Here is a 23,544-nt window from a genome sequence, read left to right as displayed (position 1 = left end):
TACTTTTAAATTTGGAGCAATAACTTGTATACTTTTCATATAATCATAGTGCTTCACATAAAGCTTCTCCAAATTGTCTAAATTAGACAACACTATATACATTTCTGGCTTATTATAGTTCCTCCATTGTCTCTCACAATTCACCAATCTCAATTCTCTAATACAAGGTACTTACTAATAAACCTTGACAAAGTTTCTCCATAAAACCTAACACCATCCAATTTCAACTCTTGTAAAGAAGAAAATTTAGCTTCACCATTGAGCACATATTCACCAAGTGTGCAACAACTTAAATGAAGAACATTAAGACATGTGGACTGAAAAATATAAGGCAAATAGTAAAAAGAATTCTTTAACTTCAAATACACCTCATGGAAATCGTTTTCATCCATCAATCTCATAAGATTTTTAATATTATGATCATCATGAGAAGAAATAAATCGAAGGCTTAATATCCGTTTCTCAGCCTTAATTAACATACTTTTCGATGTCTTAAGAGAGTCAAGGATCCAATCCGAAAATTTCATGTTATGTTTATTTTCTAATAAGAAAATAGACTCATCCAAAGACAAGAGAGATGGGGTGTTTCGATACCAATGTTTGGTAACAAGGCGGACATTAACAATGTCGTGAAAACTTAGGTAGGAAAATATCGAATGTAAAATATGATCCGGCAATCGTAACGTTGGATCGACCGAATTAGTACGAAAATCAACTGTTTGAGACATAGCCATGGTGGGGAATTGAAAAACACAAATCATATAAACCCTAACTTTAGCCCAATTTATTAAAAATTCTATCAACAACTATATACAAGTACAATATAAGTAACTTTTTTTTTTAACTAAAAGTTATTTTGACAAGCAATCGAAAATTGGGGCCCAAGTTTTCTCTCCATTTGTTTTGGAATAAAGTTGTGTAGATACAATATTAACTCTCTGTTAATTAAAAAGGCAGCTTGGTGCAGAGTATTTTCCAATTGATTTTTTAAAAAAAAAAAATTTTCCAATAGATTTATGTTCTTTTTCACATAGGAATTATTAAGGAAAAACTGGAGAAAAAATTCAGCTGGAAACAATTACTTGGACTAGGACTTTAGGAGTAAATCCTTGCGGAAGATTTGTTAATATATAGTCCTATTCGGGTCTCAATTTACTTGACATAGTTAATTTTAAAAGTCATATAAGAAAATCTTTTATTGTGATTTATGTGCTCTATTTTAAATATTTACTTGACATAGTTAATTCTGAAAGTCAAATAAGAAAATCTTTTATTGTGATTTGTGTGCTCTATTTTAAGTTGTTAATTTTTGTGATTTATGATCCATTTGGACATGCGATATGAAATCATTATTTAAAATCAAATTGATTTGATGTTGAAATTTTGTTTGGACAAGTAAATTAGATTTTCTTAAAGTTGTACTATTTTTTTCTCATAGATATGAAAACCCACAAGTTGTGAAGACTATAAAAAAAAAATCAATTCTTATACAATTAATGAGCAAACCATATATATATAGTTCATAAACAAGATGTCGAAATATCTTAAGACGTCGCATTGATCAATCACATATCTCGATGTTTGTTTTATAAATAAATGTGTGACTAAAAACTTTCAAATACACATAATTTTATAAAGATTTACTAATCAACAATAGTTATTTGTAAATTGATGTCCAAATGCACAATCAAAATAGAGAAGGCTGACTTTTGAAATCCTAACTACGTCATATAACTAATTGACCAAACTAATGAAATTGATGCCATGTAAATTTGAAAACAAACTCCACCTCGTCCTTTACACTAATTATGTTTTCTACACAACAAACTTGAAAATCTTTTAGAAAATGGCTCCAACACTTGTCCATAGTTTCACTGCTACAATTTCCTTCTTGTATGCTTTTCAATTCCTCGATGAAATCCTGTACAAAATTAGCAAAAATGTTGAGATTAAGAAAGTAAATATTATAGAATCATAAATTGAAAAAATCAAGATTTAGAACATTACATTTGCCATTGGTTGCAATCGAGACGGTACCAATAGAGTCAATGTGTCTGGATGAGACATCCAAAATAAACTATTCATAATATATTTCATCAAATATTCATATCGAATTTTGATCTGGCTCATATCTAGTAATACATGTTTGATATGATGTAGTGGAGGTGTTTGTTCTCGTCCAATTACTTTGCTCTGTAAAGTTTCACCTTCACCTTGGAGTAACAGGTTCTGAAGAGGATAAAATATATGCATTATATAACAAAGTAAATAGTATAACAAATAATAGTAAAGGTATAACCTAACATTAGAGGGTGCTTGTTCATGTACCTCGTCATTGTTATCATCATCATCATCATCACGAATGCACAAAGAAAGTCCAATATTATTGCTAAAATCTTTAAGACGATCTCTCAAATTGATGAACGTCAAAAGTTTATGGATCTTCTTCACATGATATGCTAGTCCAATCTTGGTCTCTAAAAGATTTGGTGCATCACTTGGATTTAAGAATGGTTTAAATGTTGTACCTACACATTCATAGGTAGATAAATTGGGAGCAAATACTACACGAGTTCTCGAATCCTCATGCATCCGTGTGAAGAACAAGAACAACGTTCTGAGGGATGAACTCGAAATTTTAACAGTCTTCTTTGCTTCACAAGGACCCATTAACAAAGTTTCAAGACGAGGAAAATCTGAGCAGAAATTTTCATGATCAAGACCATTAGGAAATTTCATACAATCCATGTGAAATTCACACAACAGTCTACAAGCACGAATATCCATGTTGACTACATCTTCTCTTTGACCCCGATAAACAAAATGGAATACTTGTAAACTAGGTGCAATAACTTGTACGTCGGTAATATAAGAAAAAGGACTCATAAATTGCACGTAAAACTTGTTCAAACGGTCTAATTTAGGTAACACTATTGACTTTAGACTAAAGCAACTCACCAAACTCAATTCTCTAATATTAGGGCACTTACTAATAAACATAGATAGAGTTTTTCTCCTTACCTTAACACAATCCAATTTCAACTCTTGTAAAGAATATAATTTTCCTTCCCCTTGGAAAAGTACATGTGGATGGTCTATGGTGCAACGGCTTAGATGAAGAACAGTAAGGCATGTTGATTGAAACATATACGGCAAGTGGTACCTACAATCTTCGAATTTTAAATATATCTCATGGAAATTATTCTCGTCCATCAATTTCAGTATTTCATATGCATTCTCTTGATCATTAAATTGAACGTGCAATATACGATTTTCAGAGTTGCGTAAGTGAGTTTTACTAGTGTCAAGAGAAGAATGGATGCATTCCATGTAGTTGTTACGCATTTGTTGTAAGATGTCAATTGAGAATCCTTTACTAAAGAAAAGGGATTGGTTAAAGTTGAAAACAAAGTATAAGGGTGCGTTTTTGTGCCATGTCTTGGAAACAAGACGGACATTAATTAGATGTTGAGATGTTAGGTAAGAAAATATGGAATGGAGAATATGATCAGGCAATTGTAACGTTGGATCGAGTGAATTAGTATGAGAAATTTTTGATTTTTTGATGATTTGTTCATCAATTGTTTGACACATGGGGAAGGGGGAGAAGTATTCAGACATTATGTGGGAAGTGAAACCCTAATCAATCTGATGGTAAGTACTAGAACAAGAACTCATTATTTATTTGAAGGAAAAATAACCTTTTAAAACTTTGGGCAAAAAAATAGAAAACGTTTCCGATTTGTTTTGAGTAACCTAAAACTCTAGTACTTATTTATTTAGAAAAGAGATGCCGAATATCATAATTCATATCCGGAAGAAATTGCACGGTTTTCTCTTAAAAGTTATTTATTTTTGCACTTAAAAGGTATTTATAATTTTTAGTCCCTATTTTTAAAAATAAAAAGCAATGACCAACACAAAAATAGCGCACAAATGACCTTATGGATAACAAAATTAGTCCATAAAAATATGATCCGCTCAATTTCTTCAATTGGTTAGCTTATTGATCCATGTATTATTAGCTCTACCCAATTTTGCACAGCCCATCCAAAAATTGGTTGATATGTCGCCCAAATTGATTCATGAAATTTTTTGTTAAATTTGTTTCAAGAAGATTTTTTTTTAAAAAAAATTGATTATTTATATATAGTCATACTAAATATTATAAAAAAAACAAAACAAAGAAATTAAAACTTAGTAAGAATCAGTCGGGTGGGTTATGACCCATTTTCAAATCCATTTCAGCTCAAGTAATTATTGGTGGGTCAATAACATACTCATTTATTAACTTAATCTATTTTGTTTTATCCAAACTCACTCATTTATTAGCTTAACACATTTTAACCCGTCCAAATTAGGTGCAACCCATCCTTTTAATATCCCTGATCATATGTCTCACATGACCACCAACATGGATTGTAGTGCAGTGGTGCGACTATTTCACCCTTAATCAGAGGTCTCGAGTTTGAGTTTTGATCATGGAAAAAATCCTATTGGAAGTGCCACGCCCAAATGGACCCGCAATACGCGATTCAAATTTAGTCGTGGCTCCAATGTGACCTCTAAACACTGAGCGGTTGGCTGTTTTACACTGGAAATTGGAAAGGGTCTTTTGGTTCAAATTCAGGATAGATAATCCTATTTTCTATTATGGGATAAAAAATTCATAATTTCAGTATAAATTTATTTTGATTTTAGCTAATTAATACCCACAAAATCACAAGCAAACACATAACAAGTTTAATTCCAAATTTTATGCTAACATAATCTCTAGTAATCCTCTAACCAAACGGTCACTTAATAGTCCTTCAAATTTTAACTGCTTCCAATTATTTCGTGGTGCCGAAATCGATGCATATTAATACTTGTTGGAGTAATATAGTTATCATTTTCTAAAAAAAAAAAATCAAATTAAAAAGGGACCCATGTAAATTGTCAATGTAAAATTCAAGTCTAGTAGATTTTGCTCAAATAATATAATTGTATTAATAAATTTATTAAACATATCCAAAAATTTAATTTAGAACCAAATTATTATGCTTTAAGGGTGTGTTTGGTATGAAGGAAAATGTTTTCCTAGAAAATGTTTTCTTGGAAAACAAGTTGATTTTTGACTTATTTTCTCATGTTTGGTTGGTGAGTAGAAAATATTTTTCGGAAAAGATTTTTTGTGTTTGATTTATGAATGAAAATGTTTTTGAAAAATTTCTTTTATTTTTACTAGAGTAGAAAATAATTTTTGAAATNTATATATTTTAAGTAGTATTTTATTTGTTAAGATGTTGTCAATAAATATTTTTAAAATATCAATATAAAATCAAGTTAACTGTTTTTTATATCTTTTACATTTTAGGGCCATTAGCCTACTAACTTTTTTTATTAGCCTAAGTTCATTACTCCATTATAACTATGAATATTTGACCTCTTCTACTTTTGTTTTTATGCCTAATTTTCCACTTCTCCTTTATTTTCTTGTTTATGAAAATAGTGATCATGTAATGTTTTTTGCTCGGATGAATCTTATGAATGTTGTATCTTGGATATTATATTTTTGTTTTGTAAGTATTCACTGAAGTATGTGTAATTCATGAATGAATTTTTGTATGTATTGATGTCGTGTTCATCAGACATCAACATTTGATACTCTTTCTAAGAGCCCAATATGTTATCCATTTTTCAATTGAAGGGCCAACCCGTCCCAACCCGCAGCCCGCTTAGGACTGGGTTGGGGTGCTATTTTATAGGCCCTTTAATTAAAAGGGTCAGCCTGTTCTAACTCGTTTAACTCTCTAGCCCGTTATGGTTGGGTCAGCCCATTTTGACAGCTCTATTAATGACCAACACAAAAATAGCACACAAATGACCTTATGGATAATAAAATTAGTCCATAAAAATATGATCCGCTCAATTCCTTCATTTGGTTAACTTATTGATCCATTTATTAGTAGCTCTACCCAATTTTGAACGGCCCATCCAAAAATTGGTTGATATGTCCCCCAAATTGATTCATGAAATTTTTTGTTAAATTTGTTTCAAGAAGACATTTTTTAAAAAAATTGATTATTTATATATAGTCATACTAAAAGCAAAAAATAATTTTATTAGGTACTAAATATTATAAAAGACAAACAAAGTAATTAAAACTTAGCAAAAATCAATCGGGTGGGTTATGACCCCTTTTCAAATCCATTTCAGCTCAAGTATTTATTGGGCGGGTCAATAACATACTCATTTATTAACTTAATCTATTTTTTTGTTTTATCCAAACCCACTCATTTATTAACTTAACACATTTTAACCCGTCCAAATTAGGTGCAACCGACCCTTTTAATATCCCTGATCACATGTCTCACATGACCACCAACATGAATTGTGGTGCAGTGATGAAATTGCTTCACTCTCAACCAGATGTCTCAGATTAATCCCTGGGTATGAAGAAAAAATTTTTGAGAGCGCCACGCCCAAATGGGCACTGCAATGGAATAAAAAAATCATAATTTTAGTATAAATTTATCCTGATTTTAGCTAATACCCACAAATTTACAAACAAACATATAAGAAGTTTAATTCCAAATATTATGATAACATAATCTCTAGTAATCCTCTAACCAAACGGTCACTTAATAGTCCTTCAAATTTAAACTGCTTCCAATTATTTCGTGGTGCCGAAATGACGATGCATATTAATACTTGTTGGAGTAATATAGTTATCATTTTCTACAAACAAAATAAATCAAATTAAAAAGGGACCCATGTAAACAGAAGACGTTTAAAAAAAACGAAAAAAAGGAAGATAAAGAAAAAAATGTTGTTAATTTTTTCTCTTAAAAGTGTAAACAGAACATCACTTCTCACCGTAGAAAAATGAACAACTAAGTTTTCTAGCAACCTATTTTTTATTTTATGAATAATCAGTGTGCGCGAAGTTAGTAGTTTGCATACGGATTTATCAAGTTTAGTAAATTATGTTTAAATAATATAGTTGTATTAATAAATTCATCAAAAATATCCAAAAATTAAATTTAGAACCAAATTATTATTACTGTAAATTATCATTATAACCTATAAAGTTGAAATTATATCTTTGCGAATAACCTATCTAGATAGATAATGATCAGGTTAAATTAATTTTAATTTTCAGCAATTACTTGGGAAAAAAAATGACGTTTGAAAAACAGTAATACCGAGTCAAATGAAGAACTTCCCCTTGAACGTTTTTTTAATTATTATTTTGCTAACTTCCTTCCCCCATTAACTAATTCCACAAGGCATGCACCCCAAAATTCTCCCCCAATAACTCAAAAAACATAACGACTTCTCCTTTTTAAACAATCAAATGAGCCATAATTCACATCCCAAACTCACAATTCACAAGTAAATCATATACTTTCTACTCCAAAAAACAAAAAAAAAAACTTAAGTCTTCCATCATGACTTCCTCTAAAGCATTTTTATACTTAGTCTTTTTCTCTTCTTTTCATTTCTTCACTGTTTTTTCCACTCAATTTACTGTTGGTGGTGACAAAGGATGGATCATACCTAAAGATGATCAACTATACAATGAATGGGCTGCCAAAAATAGGTTCAAGGTTAACGACACTTTAAGTAAGTAGTCGTACTCATCTCTTCATCGTAAAATTATATTATATTAATACTGTCAGTATATATGAATTAATTTGATCGTGTTTACATGTAGCGTTTGAGTACAAAAAGGACTCGGTGTTGGCAGTGACGCAAGAGGAGTACGAGAAGTGCAAGTCGGTGCACCCGATTTATTTTTCGAACAATGGGAAATCCGAATTCAAATTGGATCGACCCGGCCTGTTTTATTTCATTAGTGGAGTATCGGGCCATTGTGAAAGGGGCCTAAAAATGATTGTTAAAGTATTGGAACCAGCAAGCCCACCTAATCAAGTTGCAGATCATACTACTGGGCCTTCTACTAGTGGTACAGCCCAATTGGCTAATGTGGTTGGGGTGTTGGTGGTTTCATTATTTGGAGCTATTTTTATTTAGTTTATAAATTCTGAAATTTTTTTATTTGTTTTGGTGTTTGGATTATGTTTAGGTAGTGTGATGTTAGGTTGGGGGAGGTGGGGGTGGGGGTGGGGTAGCTAGGTTTTTAGAAATTATTATCATTAATTGTTTGGATCTTACTTGTTATTTTGATGTTTTAAATAATTCGTTTTTATGTAACTTTAGTCTTTCTCTAGTTTTATGTGTGGGAGTTACGATGCAAACGGTGCAATTAATATAAGCAACGCGTAAGTCCTATGGATCTGTAAATTTTTAATTTATAATATAGTATATAATAACACATAAGTATAAAAATATATCAATAGTTTGAAATAATTACAAATATGATTAAGAGAACTCATCTAACATGATTATATAAATAAATAATCTAATATTTTAACTTTCTAATATTAAAAGAATCATTATTTCTAAAAATATTTTTTTATCATCTATACAATTTACCCCCTAAAAGAAAATAATCAATAAAACTTACTACTATATTATAATAATAACATCACTCCATCATGAATAAAAATAAAAACTACTTTGAACGCGATAAGTGAATTGTTATAACATATTAAACGCGACATTGGATGTTTAAAAATTTTTAGTATATTATCTATGATCACCATTAAGGTTGATTTACAAAAATATCTTTTTGTTAAGTTACTATGAAAATTATATCTTTATTTTTAAAAATCATGAAAATGTAACTCTTAAACTTTTCTCTAATTTGCTTAAAAGAAAATTTTAAATCGTAGTCTTTAAAAAAAAGTTCTTAAAAAATACAACATATCAAAGTTATTAAATATAAGAAATAATAATGAGGATAAAGAATATGTAACCTGTTCAATTTATGAAACATAATAGGTAAAAATAATTTTCTTGATCTTAGATTCTCTGAATGTTGTTTGCGTCAGGGTTTGGGTTATTAAATTAAGGTTTCTCATGGCTGAACTCTGCCGGATTTCTCGAATCTGTGATAGTGATTCCCTGTTCCATATTTTGGTACCTTAGATATCTGAACAACTCTTTCATGTTTCCACTTTTTTTGAAAAAACTCTACAAGAACCACATAACACGTTCTTGGAATGGATCCGTTCGTCTCTCGAATCAAGGCCGAGAAAAGTGTTCAATTTTAAGTATCAAAGATGTATATTTGAAATTTGGGTATCCTAAGTACTTGATTAACTCAAAATTGAATTGAATAGAGTTAATTTAGGTGTCAAAGTTTATTAGTAAGTGCCCTAATATTACAGAATTGCAGTCAGCTAAGGTGTGTAGTAGTGTTATTACCTAAGGTAGATCGTTTGAAGAAGCTTTATGTATGTGCAAATGGCGGATTCTTATCCTTGTATTACGGATGTAAAAGTTATTTCCCCGATCGATCGAGTTCACTATAATACCAGTAACGTTGTTGTTAATATGGAGGATATTCGTGCTGCGGGAATTTCCTGTGGGTCTTCATCATGAACACTTGATCAGCTCCCAATTTATGTTATGTCGGTAGAACATTTAAATCATCATCTTTAGCTCCAAGTGAAACTCTACAGTTTGCTTCCATCGACATTTCTTTGGTTCCTCTAATATAATTGAGAATTCATCTCATGATGAAGATCACAAGTTTTTCTGATCAATTGAGCAAACGAGGACATAATTAAAATGTGGATTGAGCAAGTCCAACACAAGTGATACCTCATATATATCGAACACTTAATGCTAGGTTCCAAGTTCCAGAGGATAACTAACTTACTTTGGATGTCTCATCCAAATTCATTGACTCTAGCAATTAATGCCAGCTAGTTATGCTGCATTTGCACTTGTAATGATCTCATGAAATAATAGTTTTTGGTTATACATTTTCTCTTAAAGGTTTTAAATTCCTCTTTCATTTGCTTTGATCAGCAGAAGGGAAGGCAACTGCTGTGCAAATACTCAGAACAAGTGCTGGCGCCATTTCCTAAAGGGTTAGCGAAGCAGATACTGATCGATGAAGGCAAACAAGTTCAGTTTCGTTTTTACTTGGCAATTATGATGTTAGGTCACTCTCTTTTCTGTTTAGTCCAAACGATTTCATTGTGAACCTTTTAAGTTCAACAGTTTGAACCTTTAAGGGTAACATATATTTCTAGTCCAATTCACAGACAAGTAATGTCATTATTTTTCTGTTTCTCCAATTTTCTCTCCCTACCAGAATCTTCTACTCTACTTGTTCTCTCGACAAAATTTGTATAATTTGGTTTCTAATAATGGTATAAGTCCAGAATTTGTATATGATAATTATCCTAGCTTGTAGATAATTATTATGTTGATTATGAGGTACAAAACTGAACCAAACCGCAAATTGAGTCAAACTAAAAAATAAAACCCGACTAATGGTTTGGTTTGACTTGGTTTGGTATTGGGAAAAAAACCCCAACTATATTTGAGTTGGTTTGGTTTGGTTTCAACTAAAAAAAACAATCTGAGATCAAACCAACCTGACACTATATATATAACTTTAAAATTTTATTTTATACGTAAAAATATTTACTTTGATATAATTTTAAAATATTTCTTATACTTTTTCATAATTTTTATCTTTTAATATATTATTTCATGTTTGAAAGTTGGAATTCTTAATGGTCCAATAAAGATTATAGTCCATAGATATTAGTAATTATAATAAAGTTTAAATCAAAATCAAATTAATACTAATGCAAAAAGGAAATCAATTCAACACTAAGAATGACAATAATATTGAATATTTGTTCTTTAGTTTTACATAGGTTTAGGCAATTAAAATACATAATCTAATTTTAATTTCCTTTAATATTTAGTCATGTAACTAGTACTTATTAAACTTATTTTAGCATGATTTAGTACTCTTAAATTATGATCATTTTCATTATGACTTAATAATTTGCAATATTTGTTTTATGCGATTTCATTATTAATTTTTTGTTGGATATTTTAGTGACATTAATCATATCATATTTTGTGTTATTTTCTTAAGAAACACCTTACATATTTGAATTTTGGTAGAGGACTAAAGAAATATTTGAAGTACAAGTAAATTATATGTTTGTACAAATACTTTACCGGAAAAACCCGAAAAATCAAAAAATCCAAAAAAACTTGAGTTTTATTGGTTTGATTTGGTTTATAAATTTAAAAACCCGATACAAATGATTTGATTTGATATTTAAAAAACCCGAACCAACTCGGCTATGTACACTCCTAAATTGTTGATACATTTGATTTGTATACCTTACGAAAAAATTATTTCATTAGTGGAGTTTCGGGCCATTGTGAGAGGGGCCTAAAAATGATTGTTAATGTATTGGAAGTTGGAACCAGCAAGCCCATCTGATCAAGTTGCAGATCATACTACTGGGCCTTCTACTAGTGGTGCAGCCCAGTTGGTTAATGTTGTCGGAGTGTTTAAAGGGCCGATTTTTTAAGTATACAACTTAACAATTGTATTTACACCAACGTAGCAATACTTTTTTTTTCAAAAGTAGAATTTAATATTTTTTTAAAAATTCCAAATCAGCCACGCTTATCCCGATTTCCATAAATTTCTCCAATAATTTTACCTTCCCTAAATTATTCAAATATGTTAAAAAAATAAATCGGAACAATAAAATAAATAATAAAAAGAAAAAGAAAAATCGGAAATTAAAGCATGACAGCCCACAATTTATTTTTTAATTCCTTAATTTTCTCCCCCTCTTTTATTTACCTTCCATAAATATCTCTAATATAGTTATTGCTTCTCTCTCATAATTCTAATCAAAATCAGACTCTATACCTTCACTATTCTGAAAGTGTGTTCAATGGATTTTTTTCAGCACGACGGGAGATGGAATGAAACTGGTATTCACCATAATAATTGCTTCGATTATGGTTGTTTTAAAGTATATTTATTGGTTTTATTGATTTTTTTTTTATAAATATATATATTGTTATAGCTTTATTGATTGGTATTTTTTGGATGGAATTTGTAAAACATAAACTATATTGTTCTCAATTGCTTTGCACCATACGTAGGTACTCGCCTATAGTTAAATTATTGGTTAATTAGTGGTTTATATATTGGTGTAGTCCATATATTTTGATGCATATGTTTTTTAGTTAGTGGCGTATATACACCAAAATATTATGGTGTATTTTTGTTGAATTTTTATGTTATTTATCGGGTTATTCTACTAGGCACTATTATTTATTTTGTATCTACCAAAAACAAAACACCAACAAATATAAAATAAGATTTTATAAAGTTTTGTTATATGACAGTGGTTAGTTTGTTTATTGGTATTGTTTGGTTAGTTTGTAGTTCAAATGATGATATATATATCAATTTGAAGTGCACACAAATTTTTAATCCTAATATACACCATAATAATTGTAAATACTAAAATTTATACCAATTTTGTATAGCATTTAAACCAGTAAATTAATTTTAGCATTCTTTATCATAAATTATACCACTATAATACACAAATATAAGTTGGATTGTTTTGAAGTATTTTATTGGTTTTATTGATTAAACGTTTTTATAAACATATATTGCTATAGCTTTATTGATTGGTGTTTTTTGGATGGGATCTTAAATATGGAGTGTAACAAGTATGTATTAGTTTTTTAATTATTATTTTTTTAGTTTGATTTCTAAAATATATAGTTCATTTTTTTTTATTGTTTTAAGTTTTTTTTTTTGTTGTTTTTCTTGCTTGATTTTTTGTGTAAATAGATATGTTAACTATGAAAAATATTGCTTGAATGAATGCTTCGTATATTGTTTGACACACAAATTTGAATTAATTTGATTATATAAAATGATTGAAAAATTTTGGGTTAAATTATGGTGTATATCTTGGTCTAGTTTATGTATTTCGTACTATAGTGCACTATACACCAAAATTTAATCATAATGTACAATATTGTTCAAGATAGCAATGTTAAACTATCATGTGCACTTTTTTTTTCAATTAAGTTGAAAATGGTAATTTCTTGGTTAGTTTGTGGTGTATATATTGGTGTACATCATATATTATATATTAGATTGAACTGTACACCAAAACATCACCATATTATACACCAAAACGTTATCATACTGTACAACCAAAGCGTCACCATATTATATATCATTTCTAATTAATTTGTAATTTAAAAAATTATAAATAAGTGGTTGTATTGTGATGTTATACATTCTTGTAGGTTAGTATGTGTCTAACTATTTATCGAAATGTATCGCAGGAATGTATGTGGATTTCAAGATTGAAGGAGTGATATATGACACAAACACCAAAAAGACGTTTACCAAATAGATACAATACTTTGTAATTAATTTTATTTTTTTATGAATGGAATTTTTACTAATACTAGTGATTTTTTCATATATATATTGGTATAATTATTTATTAATTCGATGATAAATATTGATAGATAGTTGATAATATTATGGTGTAAGGCAACATATAGTTGAAATATATAACAAATATTAATGTTATAATCATGAATTTTTACTTCATGTGCAATTTAATTATTTGTTGGTGTAAGTTATTCATTGTGATTAAAAATAATTGTACACCAAACTTAATCTACAATGTACATTATTTAATATACTTTTTTAAAAAAAGTTAAAACTATTGAATGGTGCTATGGTTTATAATAGGAATAAAATTTGATTATATTTTGGTATAAGTTATTTATTATAATTATAAAAAAATGGTCAACGATATAATACAAACTCTATACCATTTAATATACTCACCCCCCACCCCACCCCTTTTTAACTAACATATATAAAATTGAAGAGAGAAGTAAAAAAAGATCTTCCCATAATAGTTGAAATGAAATTAAAGAGAGAGAAAATAAATTCAATAGTAATTGTATGAAATTAATGAGAAACATGTTTAAGGATAGAAATCATATTAATTAGATGATACATTTTTACTCCCTAAAAATTAGTGTCAAAATCTAAAAAGATAATTAGAAAAAACGTAATTGAAGAGAGAGAGAGAAAAAATTAGCATCAAAATCTAAAACAGATAATTTAAGTAAAACGTAATTGAAGAGAGAGAAATATTTTTTACCATAGTAATTGTATCAAGTAAAAAAGAGAAAAAAATAATTTAAGTAAAAGAAATGTATGCAATTGTAATTGTGTTGATAATCTAAATGGTAAAAGTAATAAATAATGAGTTCCATAAAATAAGCCACTAAGGCACAAAAATAGGTATAAACACGTGTGAAGATATATATATTTAATAAGCTGTCATATGTATAATTAAAATGTTATTGTTATAAACAAAAAGAGTTTGAAACTGTTTAGGAAAGAGAATATTTGATAAATATTAATATCCTAATTATACTCCATATAAAAGGCACAAAATATTAATAGTATGAGAGAGAAAAATCTGTAAAATAAAATTAAATACAAAATTAAATATTTGTTATGTATGTAATTTAAAAACTTAGTTTGTAATTAAATATAAATATATTGATATTTTGTTAATAAAAATCTTAAGGAGTATATTTTTGTAATTTTCACTAAAAGGCCTAATATGTTTCCTAATTCCTATGGTAGCTATTTAGAAACTAGTAATGTAGAAAAGGACTACATAAAATAAAACTTACTCAAAATGATATAAAAATGGACAAATGACAGAAATTGATTGTTATGTTTTAGGGGCCCAATAATCACACTTTAAAACAGTTTAAGGATAGTAAAATAAAATATATCTCTAAAAATTCAATCATAATTCAGGAATACTTATATCTTATCTTAATTTCTCAATAAATAACTAGAGTATAAGTATGTTTGGCAAAATCAAGATAAAAACATAATGAAAAGGAAACTCTATCCGTAAAAAAGAAGTAAATCGATTTATTTATTTTAGATGCGATTAAAGGGTGACAAATAAGTCCAGAAAAAAAATTAACATGACATGCATGCGAATTAGTTTATGCTTAAAAAACTAATCCTAGTTATGGTTACGAATAAAACTGCTCCTCTTTAATAACGAATAAGGACTATTAATGCACCACGTGAAAGAATATGCACTTTTTTTGTCCCAATTTACAAGTCATGATATGAATCTCAAGAGTTGATTAAATTTTTTTTTGATTAAAATTTTCTTATAAATAAGTTGTTAATTATTATAATTTATATTATTTTATATAATTTTTAAATATATAATTTTATTTCAAAAAATTTATATCAGAATCACAATTGAAATTAAAAAGTTTGAATACCGGTATTCAATTGTTTCATAAATTGAAATGGCAGGATTATTATTTCCGAGTCTAAGGTATCATTTGGGTTTTTTTGTCTGTCATCTGAATCTTAGTTGGGGCAGGGTTAGGGTTATAAACTAAGATTTTCATTCTTTGTTTTCTCAGGCAACGGCCATGGCTGAACTCTGCCCCAATTCTCAAACAGATGAACAAATTGTTAAAAAACGAAGAATTTCTGATACAAATTCGGACGATCCAACATCCCGATTCCCCGATCATGTTCTCCATTTGATTTTTTCCTATCTTAAATCTCAAGACCTCTTTACTGTCCGCCTTGTTTCCAAGAATTGGCATCGCAACACACCTTCATACTTTCCTCTCGAATTTGAGGAATCAATCTCCTTTTTATACACTATAAATACACCCTTTAACGTGATAGATGAATCACATAACAAGTTCTTAGAATGGATCCGTTCTTCTCTCGAAACTTGTCAATCTGAGTTAAAAAAGGCGGAGAAACGGATAATTCGGGTTAAATTTGAGCGTCATGAGAATATCAACGATTTGTTGGAATTGATCAACGAAATTGATTTTCATGAGGTATATTTGAGATTTGGGTGTTTTAATTACTGGATTCCGTTTATTTTTCAGTCGAAATGTCTTAGAGTTGTTCATCTAACTAGAGGTGGAATTGATAAACATTTGTTTAGTGATGAAACGAATTTTGTTTGTTTGGAAGAAGTAGAATTAGATAGCGTCCATTTAAGTGGAGAAACTCTGTCAAAGTTTATTAGTAAGTGCCCTAATATTAGAGAATTGAAATTGGTGAATTGCTTGGTGTTAAGGTCTGTTGTGCTACCTAAAGTAGATCGTTTGAAGAGGCTTTATGTGCAGTTGGTAGGTTCTTATCCTTCTATTACCGACGTACAAGTTATTGCCCCGAGTTTACAAGTGTTCCATTTTGTTCACTATAATAGCAGCAACCTTGTAGTTAATATGGATATTCGTGCTTGTAAAATGTTGCGGGAATTTCACTTGGAATGTCCCACATTTCCGGTTGGTTTTGATCATGAACACTTCATTTCAGATTTTCCTCATCTTGAAAATCTGATCCTTGGTCCTTGTGAGACGTCTAAGCGTGTCAAAATTTCGAGTCCATCACTTAGGAAATTAACCTTAATGTTCACACAACTGTATAATTATAATTATTCAAGGAAAAGTGTTGTTTCAGTTCCAAATTTATGTTCTTTCCAATACGTCGGTAGAACATTTAAATCATCTTTAGCTCCAAGTGAAACTCGAAAGTTGTTGAAGACCATCGGCATTTCTTTGGTTCCTCATGTTGAGAAGATCAATAGAGCTTGGTTCCTCCAATTGAGAAGTCATCTTACAAAACTCAACAACCGTATTGGATTGGCCTTAACCATTCGTGATCAGGTACATGAACATACTTTAGATCTTTTAACATATCACAGTTATTTCCATCGTACTGACTAGACGTCTTCTTACAATGCATGAATGATGAAGACAAGTTTTTCTGCACTGGGTAAACGAGGGCATAAATTGTGGAGCATATCAATTGGACGAATTCCAACACTAGTGGTACCTCATATCGGACACTTAAAGCTAGACATAAGGTTCAAAGTTCCAGAGGAATCCCATGGGTGCTTGCTGAAATATATAATTGATAACTTACTTTGGATGTCTCATCCAAATGTATTGACTCTATCAATGCCAACTAGTTTTGCTGCATTTGCACTTGTAATGTTCTCAAACTTATATTTATATTGATTTTCCATTTTCTCTTCAAGGATTTAAATATAATTTTCTCATATCATTTGCTTATTTGCGCAGGGAATCTGCAACGAGTTTCTCATAAGCAGAAGGGAAGACAACTGCTGTGCAGATACCCAGAACAAGTGCTGGCGCCATTTCCTAAAGGATTTCAAGGTTAGGGAGCTAGTTACCAATGAAAAGGAAGAGACAAAGAAGTTCAATTTCATATTTACTTGGCAATTATGAAGTTAGGTCACTCTCTTTTCTGTTGGCCAAATTGAGATACTTTGTAGTAAGACATGTGTTTTGAGTAAATGCAAATTATACCATATATTTTGCCTTAAGACATACGTGTTTCGAGTAAATGCAAATTATACCATATATTTTACCTTATCTAGCTTCATTCTTTGCGTGAATAAAAAATCTTTGTTCGAAGGTATAGTCTATCTGAAAAATGAGAAGGATAGACACAACAAGAAGCTCTTTTTGTGCTTGAGATTTAGAAAAATATACTTGTATGTAACGTCCATAAAATATGTACTTCATTATTTAGGCATAGAATAGTTTGTGAACCTTTTAAGTTCAACAGTGGTACTATTGAATTTCTAGGAAAGAGATTAGTTTGAGCCTTTGAGGGTAAGATATATTTCTAGTCCAATTCTGAGACAAAGTAATGTGATTATTTTTCTGTTTCTCCAATTTGCTCTCCCTGTGAAAATCTTCTGGTGTACTTGTCGTCTCGCCATGATAGACACACATTCGCCATGATCAACTCTCTTAAGTTCCAGTTATGCTAGGATATATTAATGTACCCTAGTGAATGCACTTCTTTCTTTTTTTTATGACAAGAAAAACCCACAGCCGCTACCCTTTGGGTGCGCACAAGGTAAACCCCCGCTCCTAGTGAATGCACTTCTTGAAGTAAATCAGCAACTCCCCTAGCAGATGGTAAACATCATTTTGGTTTACTTATAGTAGTGTTGATCTTTTTTAATAGTTGTGAGGAAGCAGAAGAGGATTATGTTTCTATTGAAAATAATTCAACAAGGAAGCCTCTGAATAAAGCTTAGTGAGATTAGGGTAAGGTTCGTTTCTCAAATCTAACTTATGAGATTGCACGGTATATTGTTGGCTTGTTTTATTTTTCCTAAAGGCCAAATAACTTGCCCACACCTATCCCAAGTTTCTTTCTCTGCGCGAATCAAGTTCTTAAATATGACCATTCCAACTAAGGGCTAATCATAGATCTACTATGATTTTTTTTTAATATTCTTTTATTTTATTTTCGGTTGAGTGTTTGGGAGCTTTATGTTGAGTCACTGCAAGAATAGAATCAGCAGCTCACCTCATGTTTTAGGAACCAAATGAGGAATCACAAGTCGACGGACTTGAGCATTCTTTCTCATTTTGACACTCTATCTGAGTCTGTTTCATTAACCCTTCAACTCTATTTTTATGTATCATTTAAATACAAAATACTAATTTTATGATTTCTTTATTTTTATTTATGTTTTTATACTGTAATTTCGCATTTTAAAAATCGATGTCTGTCCATTAGTTTTTGTTTTTTTAAAAAATAATTAACAAATGAGCATTGATTTTTTTTAAAAATAATATATTTTCTTGAAAGTTTTTTTTTGTATTTTTGCATGAAAAATAAATCGATGCATTTGTTTTTCTTTCTTAAAAAAAATCATTGACAACTCGATGAAATATGTTGAGTCCCTAAAAAAAAAGAAGAAATATGTCGAGTTTTAGCATATTTTAGTAGTATTATTAGCAATGAATACGAGTTTTTTTCGTATCGAGATAAATTAAAATTGAAAAAACAAGTATTTGCTTTAAGTTTTTCAGGTATTTTTGATGCAAAAATGTTGAGTAAATCTCAATTTTATTTTATTTTTCTAAAAGAAAAAATGATGTTCGCTAAATCTAAATACAGAGTATATCTCGTATTTTAAAGTTTCGTTACTAAATTAACGGACACACGAATTTGAAAATATAAAGCGCAATTGAAGAACATAAATAATTAAAAAAACACAAAAATTAATATATTGTGTTTATGTAACGCAATGTGAATTTTGAGAGTTAGAATCAATTTATTTTATTTTAAAATATTTTAAGTGTCTAAATTATATTATCATTTTATATTAATATTTCTTTTACAGAGTTTTTGGCTAAAAACATCCTAAATTATACCCAACTTAAACTACATCCTTAAAATATCATTCTTAACAAAAAAATCCCAAGTATTTAAAACTTAACAACTTCATCCCTCTATTAAAATTTGTCAAAAAATTAGCGAATTCCGCACAAAAAATAAAAAATTTGAGACTCATGTTTGCTGTTAAAAAAACAATGTTAGGACAGTGTGTCTACGAGGAGACATGATTTGCTCTTCTCCTTTACCAACTGAATGAAGTTAGAGCTTAATTTCACACTATCTTCACCTTATAAAGTCAAAATGTTGTTAGATCAAATTTTTTTTAGGCAAATTGATAATTGAGTTAATCAATATTCAACTCATTTTGATCTCTAGTATTCAAGTTTTATTTTTCATTATTAGAAGTAAAAGTCTCCGATCGACATCACTTTTTGTAGATAAAATGAAAAAAAAAAATTCCATTGATAATTCTTTAATATCAAATCAAATGAAAAGTAAATAAAAACAAAATTGCTATTAAAAGAAAGACAATGCAAAATGTTATTGCTATAAAAATAATAATATTATTTTAGATGTATGTAAAATGAACAAAATTGGTTTATTGGGGGTGATTTAGGGAGTTTTGTTGAGAGTAGTGTGAATTGTACATGTTTTTGTGAAGAATTTGTTAATATTTTTGATAAATTTTAACAAAATAATGAAAGTTGTCAAATTTTAAATAATTGAGGACGTTTTCTGTTTAGAAAAATAATTTTGATGTAGTTTAAGTTGAGAGTATAATTTAAGAATATTTTTAGGCAAAAACTATCTTTTACATAATTAGTAAATATATAAATTTAATTTCGAAAAACTATCATTTACAGTAGTCAAATTTTAATTATGTCGTATAAATAGAGAGTGTGAGTACTTTATTTTGAGTGTAAAATCAAAGGTGATGTATGATTTGGGGGTTTTTCTGTCATCTGATTTCAGTTTCCCAGGCCACGCCATGGCTGAGCTCTGCCCCATTTCTCAAAACGTTGAAGAAATTGCTAAAAAACCAAGAATTTCTGATAGTGATTCCGGCGATCCAACATCCCGATTGCCCGATCATGTTCTCCATTCGATTTTATCCTACCTTAAATCTGAACAACTCTTTCATGCCCGCCTTGTTTCCAAGAATTGGCATCGCAACACACCTTCATACTTCCCTCTCGAATTTGACGAATCCAATTTCTTTGAAAAAACCCCAACTACACCCGCTGCTGTTATACAAGAATCACATAACAAGTTCTTGGAATGGATCCGTTCTTCTCTCGAAACCTCTCAATCACAGTTAATCAAGGCCGAGAAAAGGGTAATTCGTGTTCAATTTAAGCATCATGAGAATATCAACGATATAATGAAATTGATCAACGGAATTGATTTCCATGAGGTATATTTGAGATTTGGGTGTATTAATTACTCTATTCCCTTTATTTTTCAGTCGAAATGTCTTACAGTTGTTCATCTAACTAGATGTGGAATTCATAAACTATTGTTCAGTGATGAAGCGAATTTTGCTAATTTGGAAGAAGTAGAATTAGATAACGTCCATTTAACTGGAGAAACCCTGTCAATGTTTATTAGCAAGTGCCCTAATATTAGAGAATTGAAATTGGTGAATTGCAAGGCGTTAAGGTCTGTTCTGTTACCCAAAGTAGATCGTTTGAAGAAGCTTTGTGTGCAGTTGGTAGGTTCTTATCCTTCTATTACCGACGTACAAGTTATTGCCCCGAGTTTACAAGTGTTCCATTTTGTTCACTATAATAGCAGCAACCTTGTAGTTAATATGGATATTCGTGCTTGTAAAATGTTGCGGGAATTTCACTTGGAATGTCCCACATTTCCGGTTGGTTTTGATCATGAACACTTCATTTCAGATTTTCCTCATCTTGAGAATCTGATCCTTGGTCCTTGTGAGACATCTAAGCGTGTCAAAATTTCGAGTCCATCACTTAGGAAATTAACCTTAATGTTTACACAACTGTATAATTATAATTATTCAAGGAAAAGTGTTGTTTCAGTTCCAAATTTATGTTCTTTCCAATATGTCGGTAGAACATTTAAATCATCTTTAGCTCCGAGTGGAACTCCAAAGTTTCTGAAGACCACAGGCATTTCTTTGGTTCCTCATGTTGAGAAGATCAATAGAGCTTGGTTCCTCCAATTGAGAAGTCATCTTACAAAACTTAGCAACCGTATTGGATTGGCTTTAATCATTCGTGCTCAGGTACATGAGCATCCTTTAGATCTTTTAATATATCACTGTTATTTCCATCATACTGACTACACATCTTCTTACTATGCATGAATGATGAAGACAAGCTTTTCTGAACTGGGCAAACAAGGACATAAATTGTGGAGCATATCAATTGGACGAATTCCAACACAAGTGATTCCTCATATTGAACTCTTAAAGCTAGATATAAGGCTCAATGTTCCACAGGAATCTCATGGATGCTTGTTGAAATACATAATTGACAACTTACTTTGGATGTCTCATCCAAACGCATTGACTCTATCAATGCCAACTAGTTTTGCTGCATTTGCACTTGTAATGTTCTCAAACATAGATTTATATTGGTTTTCCATTTTCTCTTTATGGTTTTAAATGTAAATTCCTCTTATCATTTGCTTATTTGCACAGGGAATCTGCAACGAGTTTCTCATAAGCAGAAGGGAAGGCAATTGCTGTGCAGATACCCAGAACAAGTGCTGGCGCCATTTCCTGAAGGATTTCATGGTTAGGGAGGCAGTTACCAATGAAAAAGAAGAGCTAAAGAAGTTCAGTTTCGTATTTACTTGGCAATTATGAAGTTAGGTCACTCTCTTTTCTGTTCCCCAAATTGAGATACTTTGCAGTAAGACATGTGTGTTTTGAGTAAAAGCAAATTATACTATATATTTTGCATTATCTAAGTTCATGCTTTGCGTGAATAAAAGATCTCTGTGCGAAGGTATTGTCTATCTGAAAAATGAGAAGGATAGACACAACAAGAAGCTCTTTTTGTTGCTTGAGATTAAGAAAAATGTACTTGTATGTAACGTCCATAAAATATATACTCCATGATTTAGTCGTAGAATAGTTTGTGAGCCTTTTAAGTTCAACAGAGGTACTATTGATGATTTAGGCGCAGAATGGTTTGTGAACTTTTAAAGTTCTACTGTGGTACTATTGATGATTTAGGCGTAGAATAGTTTGTAAACCTTTTAAGTTCAACAGTGGTACTATTGAATTTCAAGGACAGAGATTAGTTTGAGCCTTTGAGGGTAAGATATATTTCTAGTCCAATTCTGAGACAAAGTAATGTCATTATTTTTCTGTTTCTCCAATTTGCTCTCCTTGTGAAAATCTTCTGGTGTGCTTGTCCTCTCGCCATGACAGACAAACACATTTGCCTACGGTGAGCATTGATTTTTATCTGCTTTCTTAAGTTCCAGTTATGCTAAGCAGAAATACCGTCTTGTAATTCCAAATCTAGGATATGTTAATGTACCTCTTGAAGAAAATCAGCAACTCCCCTAGGAGATGGCCGTAAACATCATTTTGGTGTTGATCATTTTTGATAGTTGTTAGTTGTCAATCCGACTTTGAAGTAGAGGTGGTTAAAGGTGTAGAGGAAGCAGAAGAGGATATGGTTCTACAGAAACAAAGTAATTCAACAAGGAAGCCTCTGAATAAAGCTTAGTGAGGAAGAGTTCATTGCCTTGTATTAGTTTTCGACATTTCTGAAAAAAATACTTCAGACATGACCTCATTTACTTTGTCTCTTGTTATTTTGTTGTCATATTATCTTGCAATTCTGCTTCGAAAACATATTGTTTGAGCTGAAGGTGTATTAAAAACAACCTCTCTACCCCATAAAGAAGGTAGTAAGGTTAGCGTACAATCTATCTTCCCTAGATCCCACTTGTGGAATTAGAGAGCAAGTTCTCACGCATACTTATATGTCTTGTTTGTTTTGTGTTTCTGTAAGATTTTAAATTAAAATCCTCTGTATTACAGCATTTGTTAGTAATCTTTAACAAATGGTAAAATACAATCGGTGCATATAGCTTAATTACATGACGCCTTGATTGGTGTAATTGCATAAAACTTGTGCTAAGAGAATTAAAACTAGGATTAATTAATTATCTTTATTTTAAGAATTTCACTTTATATGAAAAATAGTGTTTCAAATACAATTTTGAAGTTATATTTGGAATTTGGAAAACACCCAAAACCATGTTTACACATTTTCCTCTCTATTTTTTTCATTTTTAATTTATTTTGTTTTCGACTTTTTATTTAAAATTTTTGTTTTCATTAACCCTATCTAAATTATATTTCATATTCAAAT

General features: G+C 30.2%; 3 protein-coding genes across 3 annotated transcripts; all 3 read left to right on the top strand.

Annotated features, from left to right (window-relative positions):
* Positions 1-7,393: 7,393 nt before the first annotated feature.
* On the top strand, positions 7,394-8,019 carry LOC125860267 (mavicyanin-like). The gene is made up of 2 exons (XM_049540197.1): positions 7,394-7,608; positions 7,700-8,019. The coding sequence occupies exons 1-2, from the start codon at positions 7,434-7,436 to the stop codon at positions 8,017-8,019; spliced, it is 495 nt and encodes a 164-aa protein (XP_049396154.1). The 5' UTR covers positions 7,394-7,433.
* A 7,331-nt stretch (positions 8,020-15,350) lies between these two features.
* LOC125859648 (uncharacterized) lies at positions 15,351-22,537 on the top strand. The gene is made up of 4 exons (XM_049539437.1): positions 15,351-16,680; positions 16,771-17,004; positions 17,098-17,610; positions 22,318-22,537. The coding sequence occupies exons 1-3, from the start codon at positions 15,418-15,420 to the stop codon at positions 17,263-17,265; spliced, it is 1,665 nt and encodes a 554-aa protein (XP_049395394.1). The 5' UTR covers positions 15,351-15,417; the 3' UTR covers positions 17,266-17,610; positions 22,318-22,537.
* On the top strand, positions 20,102-22,537 carry LOC125859647 (uncharacterized). The gene is made up of 3 exons (XM_049539436.1): positions 20,102-21,434; positions 21,525-21,758; positions 21,852-22,537. Exons 1-3 carry the CDS (start codon positions 20,118-20,120, stop codon positions 22,017-22,019), a joined length of 1,719 nt encoding a protein of 572 aa, XP_049395393.1. The 5' UTR covers positions 20,102-20,117; the 3' UTR covers positions 22,020-22,537.
* Positions 22,538-23,544: the final 1,007 nt, after the last annotated feature.

Source organism: Solanum stenotomum, chromosome 3, assembly GCF_019186545.1.
Source record: "Solanum stenotomum isolate F172 chromosome 3, ASM1918654v1, whole genome shotgun sequence".
NCBI lineage: Eukaryota > Viridiplantae > Streptophyta > Magnoliopsida > Solanales > Solanaceae > Solanum > Solanum stenotomum.
Note: the sequence above shows the minus strand (reverse complement) of the source record. Positions and strands in the feature narration are given on the sequence as shown.